The 8,823-nt window shown below is 47.3% G+C and overlaps 1 protein-coding gene across 1 annotated transcript in view; it reads left to right on the forward strand.

The window, feature by feature from the left end:
* WNT1 (Wnt family member 1) overlaps positions 1 to 5,781 on the forward strand; it is a 67,891-nt gene extending 62,110 nt beyond the window's left edge. The window contains exon 4 of the mRNA XM_085600027.1: positions 3,555 to 5,781. Coding sequence (XP_085456153.1) covers positions 3,555 to 4,043 — 489 coding nt within the window. The 3' untranslated portion in view covers positions 4,044 to 5,781. The remainder of the gene's footprint in view (positions 1 to 3,554) is intronic.
* The last annotated feature ends 3,042 nt before the right edge of the window (positions 5,782 to 8,823 follow it).

The raw sequence follows: 8,823 nt of genomic DNA on the forward strand, positions 1-8,823 counted from the left end.
TGTCTGCCGACTGTCCCCCTCCCGCCCCACTGCACTTACCTGCAAGGCCACCGCTGCTGTCAGCTTAGGATGGGGAAGGGAGAGGGTCTGCTGCTAATCAAATCATGGTTTGTCAACCACCACTGCAGATCTTTTGCAGTTTCCTCCGAAATATGAACCAGGTCGGAGAGATTCCCCTGGTACTGTGCCCACTTGGACTTCAGATCCCACTGTAGAATATGCATATGCATAGAGTGTGCTTCTCCATCAGAAAGCAGAAGGCCATCAGACTTAGCAGCCTTAGAGACAGTCTCACCAAAATCCAGTACTGAGGTTGAAACATCGGGATCATATGCCCTTATGTACTGGACTCTCTGCTCCAAAGGATAGGCGCGGAATTGCAGTGTCCCAAATAGCTCTGATGAAAGGGAGCGTTTGAAAAGGAGTCAGATGTGACTTTGGGTTGTTGATAGTGAACCCTAGTTAGTGCAAGAGGTTTGCCATATTCTGGAGGTGTGTGATGATTGTCTGGGGTGAGCCCGTCTTCAGCAGCCAGCTGTCAAGTAGGGGAAGGATGGGACACCTAACCTTCATAGATGTGCTGCAACCACTGCTGTCACTTTTGTGAACTGGTGAGGCCAAAGGAGAGCACAGTAAACTGGAAATGTCTTGGCATATAGTGAAGCGCAGGAAACGCCTGTGGGACTGCAGGACAGGAATGTGGAAATACGCGCTCCGAAGGTCCAACGCTACCATCCAGTCTCCAGGGCAGACAGAACCTGAGCCAAGGTGAGCGTCTTGAATTTCTCTTTCTGAGAATAGGCATTGAAAGGGAGAAGACCTAGCATAGGACGGAGGCCTCTGTCCTTTTTCAGCACCAGAAAGTAGTGGGAATAACAACCAAGTCCTACTTCTGCTGCTGGCACCCTCTCGATTGCTCCTTTGGCCAGCAGAGCCTGTACTTCCTGACGGAACAAGAGATGGTGTTCTGTCAACCGTTCTGTGGACGGTGGCAAGGATGGCAGGGTTTCCAAAAATGTCCCCCACTTCATGATTTGGAGCACGCAATTGAGTGAGGTTATCGCTTGCCACTGGCAACGGGATGGATGTTCTGTGTTGAGGACCCCCTAAAAAAGTTTGGAGGCTACAGTAGCCAGAGGAGCAATCGATTGGACATTGTGCTGGGTGTGAGTTCCAGGTCTTCTGTGGGAACTATGTACCCGACTTCAAAAGGACTGAGAAACCTGCGGGGCTGGTTGTAAAGATGAAATTATCGACTGACAGAAGGGGTGTAAAGAAGACTTGTTGTCGGGAACCCAGCGAGAAGCCTCTGGGTCTGGCAGTGATTCAGCTCTCCTTAAAGCGCTTGAGTGCTATGTTCACCTTATCGCCGAATAGGTAGGAGCCGGCAAAGCCCATATCTATGAGGGAAGATTGGACATCTCCTGACTGCCCCATCGACCTCTGCCAGGCATGGTGGCAAAGTGCCACCTTTGAGGTGGTTAGCGCTGCCTAGTGAGTCAATGGTGTCTAGTACGCACTGAATGGTGAACGTTGCTGCATCCTGCCAATCTACCAGTGCCTGGTTCAAGATGGCCCAGCCCTCTTCCGAAAGCATGCACAGCAGCCGCGCGAACAATTCTCACAATGCATGGGTGTATCAGCCCAGGAGGCATGTAGTGTTCACCAATCGCAATGCCAGGCTCGGAGAAGAGAAAAAACTCTTCTCAAAGGTATCCAGCCTCTCTGATTCCATATCTAGGGGGTGCTAGGTAGCACTCCGGTGAAATGTGGCTGTTAAGGCCGGTACCACCAGGCTCTTGGGAGAGGGATGTTGGGTGAGGAAGGCTAGGGCTCCGAGGGGTGGGGGGACAGGGCGGTGGTAATAGGCAATCATCATGTGCCTTGGAGCCCCCGTTCAGGGTTTAGCCCAGGCCCCCATGAGAACCTTAGTGAGGACCTCATTAAATGGGAATAGGGACACCGCAGTGCTTACCCCCAGTTGAAGCACCTCTGTCAAGAAATTGGTATTGACCTTGATGGGGGAAGCTCTAAATGAAGGACCTCCACTGCCCTGCGCATTACCGTGATGATTGACGCTCCTTCCTCAGAGGCACGGCCTGGAGGAGAAATGAGGCCAGAGTCTGGTGAGGTGTCCAGATCACTGATGAAGCCAAGTTCCTCAAACAAATTTTCCTCCTGATAGGGATCATCCTCCAGGGCGCCATAGCCCTCTTCATTATCACCCCCCTCCGGGAAGGTGGAGCTACTCAGGGCAGCAAGTCCGGGGCGGGTTGACATGGTCCAGGCAGCATGGGTACAGATGTGGAGCAGCATTGTCTTGGAGTCGGCGAGGACACAGGGTCCCCTTCAAGTGGTGCTGATGGTGCCAGAAATGACGCTGAGGGAACTGGGACTGGCGTAGGTGTCGACGTGGTGGAACAGTTCCAGGGAGTTTAGCTGGTGTCAGAGGCAAAATCGCCAGTGGTCACCCAGCAAGGGCACCTCACGGCGCTGTGGGTCCCAAAAGCACACCAGAGGGAGTCAGTGGCCCAAAGATGGAGTCGTAGCATTACTTGGGTTGAGATGGGGTAGCTCCAAGGAACTTGCAGAAACGAAGAGCAGACCCAGCCACCAGTTCCGCGGGTGGAGTACTAGAGCTGGGCCTGGAAGAACTGCACCAACTTGGAGAGGCTGAAGTGCGCTTCAACTTTTTCTTCTTGTGCTTCTTTGACTTTCCCAAATTTGGCAACAACAACTTGGTGTGGGATGACAATCTGTCCGTGGAATTGGTTTACCGAGTGAGACCGAGATCTCCCTTGGGATCTGGACCAAGTTGGTCATGGAGCATATTTCTACTGTGCTGCAAATCGCTTCGACTAGCAGTTGGAATAGTGGCTTGACCCCAGGCACCACATGCAAACCAAGTGCGGGTCAGTGACAGACGTCTATCTGTGACATACCTCTCATGGTTTAAATTCCAGGTGTTTGTTGGGGGACCTATCCCTTGCATACTGGGAGCATAAAGCAAAAAACAACAAAAGGGTTGAAAAAAAGTGTTCAAAAAATGACTGAGGTAGCCCTCCAGATTCGCACTGTTGGTGCGGAAACAGAGGAATTGATGTCAGCGCGCCAGGGTGGTGCCTATATAGGCACTGTGGATGTCACTTTTGACGTGGATGACGTTGACTTGGGAGCTGCTTGACGCCACCTACGAGTGTGCAGAGGTACTGCTCAAAATTATCCAGATCCCATCTAACACCTGGGGACTATTCTAAGGTGAGGAATCTGCGGTTAGCAGTCTCTGTCAGAAGGTAGAATATTACAAATGAAATATAAAGAGAGAGTGATGAATAAACCTAGACTGAGACAGTATTACAGCAGGGTAAGACACTCACACAGTCTGTTGTAGGATGCTCACATTTCTGAGCTCATAGAATACTGACAGCACCCCTGAAAGAATTCACCAGGGTCCATCGTGTAGGCCGAACAATTAACTACTGGTAACTGAGAGAATGTTAAAACTGACTTACCATTTTACTAATTCCTAATGATTTTCCCTCTCTTTATTTCAGACAGTGTTTTCCGAGATGAAGCAAGAATGTAAATGTCACGGTATGTCTGGGTCCTGTGCGCTCAGGACCTGCTGGATGCGTCTTCCCACCTTCAGGGCAGTAGGCGACTTCCTGAAAGACCGCTTTGATGGGGCATCCCGTGTCATCTATGGGAACAAGGGCAGCAATCGTGTATTCCGAGCTCAAGGACATCACCTGGAGCCCGAGAACCCCACGCACAAGCCACCTTCACCCCAAGACCTTGTGTACTTTGAGAAGTCCCCCAATTTCTGCACCTATAATGGAAAGACAGGCTCAAGCGGCACCTCAGGACGTGTGTGCAACAGCTCCTCGCCTGGCCTTGATGGCTGTGAGCTGCTGTGCTGTGGCCGTGGCTATCGGACCAAATCTCAGCAGGTCACCGAGAGATGCCATTGCACTTTTCACTGGTGTTGCCATGTGAGCTGCTTGAACTGCACCAATACACAGGTGGTGCATGAGTGCTTGTGAAGTGCTTTGCAAGAGAATCAATCATATGCACACTAGACATCTGCGGTGAAAGGCTGCACTACAGAGTGCATCAGAGTCAACTTCCCTACCAACGGCAAAGCCTGCGAAGTGCCCTCAACCCACTACAGTATGGACCTAGAGCCGATCACACCAAGCGTGGGCACAGCAGCTGGCACCTTTGAACCTTCAGGTAATCTGGCAAGGGATCCAACTATAGGCACAGGCCAGAAGGCCCGCACTCTCAAATTTAAAGCAATCATGGCAGTAACAGCCACCATGGGCACAACCACTTGCAGAATGCCCACACTCGCAAAACTTTGGTGAGGGCTCTCGGTATTGGCACAGGGTGACAATCCATCTAGCAACATGGCAAGACCTTTCTGTAAGCCGAAATCACCGAAGGAGAACCCAACATTTGCATTTACCATTGGTGAGCTGAAATTGCAAACTGTGGTTCATGATCAATTTGTTACATTGTTTCTAAATTCAATTTCAGCTGTATTTCAAAAAAAGTAACAATAGAAAATGGATTGGAAACCATTTCTATGGACACCATAGGTGCCTGGAATTGGAGAAGGCGCTGCCTGTTTCAGGTCAGGACAACAGCCGTCTTCACATTATCAGAACACGTCACTGCTTGCAGCATTAAGAAATAGTGCTGCCCAGAACTAGTTCAACAGCTTGACCAAAACTGAGACCAAATGAGAGCTTTAATCCTTTGAAAGCTTACAGACTCAAAATACATCAGCATCTTCAACTCATCTCACTGTATATCTAAACCCATCCTCAAAATAGTGCTTTATCCCTCCTCAAGACGCACCTCCTACCTTTTTCAGTCAAAATTTCCAACCCTCTTTAACAAGCACCACTATCCCTCCTCAAAGAACACCTCCATCTATCCTAAAGGTACACCTCCTACTCTTCTAAAACCCTTCCGCTATACAGCTTCAAAGAAAATCTCTATTCATCCCAAGGTATGCCACATACCCTCCTCAAGCTACCCATCCTACGACCCTGAAAGTACAAACAACCATTCGCTTCAAGGTGCACATCCAACCCCCCTGAAGTGACACCTCCAACGAGTCTCAAGGGACGCCTCCAATGTTCATCCTGTCAAAACTCCCATCGCATCTATATATATAGCTCAAATTCTCTTCAAAGATACTCACCATTTAACCCCAATCGTCCTCAAAGTCCATCTCCATCCTTCCTCATTGTTCACTTATAATCATCCTCAATCTAATTCTTTAAAATTACTCACATACACCTCTGATACCCAGGACAGTGTGTCCAGAATTCCACAAGTCACACACGAGGAACTTCTCGAGACCTTCTTTCACAGTATCGAGCATCAACTGTGAAGTTGAATTGGATCCCTTCAGCAAATGCCCTTCTAGAATCCCCCTAGCAACTACAGCATATATTTTATAAACAAATAAAGGCTTTATTATTGGGGATATGTTTTTTAAATGAAAAAATATCAATATTCAGCACTCTTCTTTGTAGTTAATATGCACTGATAGATGGATGTAATTTTCAGGGCAGTTCGAAAACAAAATGTATTTATTATGTATGTTTTTCAAATAAGGATATACTTTTCTCGGAGGGTGAATGAAGACAGATATCTTTAGGCTGAACCCAAACTGCATTTTTCCTACTTTTTATTTTATTTCACAATGTTCTATGTATATGTATGGCTGTTAAAATGCTGTATAGGAGAATTAAAAATATATTTTTATCCGTAATCATGAGTAAAGAAATGTAAACAATATGTGGGTGCTCTCCAGAAACTTTTAATTGGACCAAGACATCTCAAAAAACAGAGAACTGTTAAAGAGAGCTCACCAAAAACGAAAGTTGAGAATGTGTTCACATGTAACATGGAATCACAAGACTAAGCTGTCAAAACAAACATATGCACACTCTCAAACACGCAGTCTCTCTCTTCAACACGGAAAGCAGCAATAAAAGTTTCTCTGGCACAGAACAAGGGACAGTAAACTGCACAGACCAATGTTTCCCTTAAACAGAACAAACGCAGCAGGGACAGCAGCAGAGGCAGTTGCCATTGCAAACACAGAATTACTAGAAGATAGAGGAGCAGACCTTCCCAAGATTTGTAACCTTAGAATCATTACCCGCCATCAGGCTAAACCTCAGAAACACATACACAGGGAGTGAGTGTACTTTAGGTCAAGTCCTTTCAATCCATGGCAGTGGCATAACAAAATTTCAGGGGGGTCCCCCTGCAAAGTACAAGGAGGAAGCCTCCCTCTCCGGCCCACCACCTACCACTTTTGCTGAGGGAACCCCTTGGAGCTCACCCCTTCCCCACTGTGGGGGCTGAGGGGGCTTATGCTACACCACTGATCCATAGGCTTGCTTCAATGATTACAACTACCATAAGGTATCCAGAACCATTAAGCTCAAAAAAACAATTACGTGGCGTACTCCGCTGAATGCGGAAAGGAGGCAACTCCTTTTTGTTAATTAACCCTCACACACCCTATTGGTGTCATGCTTCATCATCGGGTTCACCCTGACTCCTAAAGGTCAGGGTGGGCTTGACCGTATTTCAGGTAGCGCTTAGGAGATGTAGGCCAGGGGGTTTAAAGATGAAAATCCTACTGCGTTCCCCAGGTAGCCCTCCATTCACGGGGACGTAGCGGATATTAAAAATATATAAAAATATGGATCTTTTTGGAGGGAATGGTCCTATGACCCTAAGGATATGCCAACATGTTTCAGCTCTTATAAGCGGCCTGCTCGGTCCTGGGCTTTCTTCAGGGCAAAAGAAAATTCCCTCCCTGGTTTTAGTTAAAGATTTTTCCTATATATTTGTGTTGACAGAACAGAAAGCTGTTCCCTCGTGAAAAAATGGAGGGTATACTTATCTCTCCACCTGAAACGAACGCAAAAAATCCGCCCGATTGAGGTGGAATAAATCTTTCTCACAGAGAGAGGGAAGGGGGTAGCCTTATAGTCAAACATACTCCAAAAGTCCTGCCCCTCTGACAACCTGTTCGGCTTCCGCATCTCCCGGCATTTGCTTCAATGATTCCCTTTCAGACACTTGCATGAGACATTGTCATACACATCTTGACTCCAAGTGCATAGATGTTTGGGTCTATCCATCAAGCTCCTAGGAGCTGCTTACATTAGATTGTACGAGAGACTATTTTATATACGGAAAGTAAATTCATCACAGTTTTTCTCACATTCACTTCTTTGCTCCATTCGTCATTGCATTTAAAAAGTAAAACTTTTTAATTTTGTTTTCACTGAAAGTCACATTGGCTCCCTTTATAGGAAATCAAATTAATTGCTATGGACATCATAGGAATGTTCCTCTGATGATTTTCTTAGAGGAATGGCCGTTTGGCAACCTCAGCAACCAAATTCAGCTGCCAGGCCGCTGCAAAGATTCAGGTAATCAGGCTGCTCCCCTTCACCTTCCTCCCGGCATCGACTGAAATACAAAGTCGGATACTCCATCAGCTTTGGCAAACCAGTAGGTCTGCTCATATCTGAAATTACAAGCAAGATCTGTTGGCTTTGCCTCTGCTTTTATGGTCTCGTATAAGACAACACATGTGCTGTCTCTTGCGGGATCTTTGTTTACAAACAATGGGCTTAGAGAATGTCCATTGCTTACCACTGGTTGGCTTCACTGTCACTCTCATTTGCTTGCTTCTTATTGTTCAGCTGCCATAGGCTTCCTTTCTCTTCGTGTGTTTTATCCCTCACCTGGTGCGTGCCAGATTATGTGTCCTTCCACTTCTCAATTTTTTAGGTGCTATTTTTTTCTTTGTGTTTGAGCACTCTACAAGAGTGCATGTTTTCAGCTGTCTCCTTCGTGTACTTCTCTCCCCTACATGCTCCTCCTCCTGGCTCAAGCTCTCTATCTGCTTCACCTGAGCACCTCCCTTTCACCCTTCATTGTCTTTGTCGCCACACCTGCCCTCCCTCCATTGTCTGTGTTGCCCCCCAACCACACTCCCTCCATTGTCCGTGTTGACCCACCCTCCCTCATCTGTGTTGTTTGTGTTGGACTCCCTACCCACCCTCCCTCCACTGTCGTTGTTGACCCACCATTGTCTGTGTTGCCCCTCACCTGCCCTCCCTGTTGTCTGTGTTACTCGCTATCTGTTGTCTCCATTGCACCCCCACCTGCCCTACCTTTGTTGTCTGTGTTGCCTGCACACGAAGGAGGAAACTTGATGAGGTTTGTTTCTATATGCTGTTAAAGCTGCAAGGTGGACTTTGACTGAATAGAACCGCAGCCTAAATTTATCAAATGCAATAAGTTTGGTAGAATCTCTTCTTGGCAGGAGATGGGATTAGAGCTGTGCTGCGGACAACACAAACAGAATTTTTTCCGTTTGAAAGTATAAGAGGACTTATCTGAGGATCTCCTCACTTCCTTTAGGATGTGCATGCAAGCTTGTGGAAAGTTCAAATATCCATATTGTGTTATTGTGTGACATGCTGCCAAGCACTAGGATGGTAGGTTTGAACTGAATAGTTGGCCTTGTTGGCTGGTTAATGGATTTGAAATGCAAGCAGTCTGTTATGTGGTTTTAGAGACATCTGAAGCAGGCATGGGAACCACCACTCCCTATTCCATTCAAGGCCAATGGCAATCATTGTTGCTTGACAGATCCATAACTTCAATCGCATCAAAGCTATCGGAGGGATGACAGGAAAGGCATATAGTAAATTCCCAGACCAGTCTATCAAATGGGCATTGACCATGAAGCCTGGTTCCAACCTCCTGGGG

The sequence above is a fragment of the Triturus cristatus genome, chromosome 4_2 (genome assembly GCF_964204655.1).
Source record: "Triturus cristatus chromosome 4_2, aTriCri1.1, whole genome shotgun sequence".
NCBI lineage: Eukaryota > Metazoa > Chordata > Amphibia > Caudata > Salamandridae > Triturus > Triturus cristatus.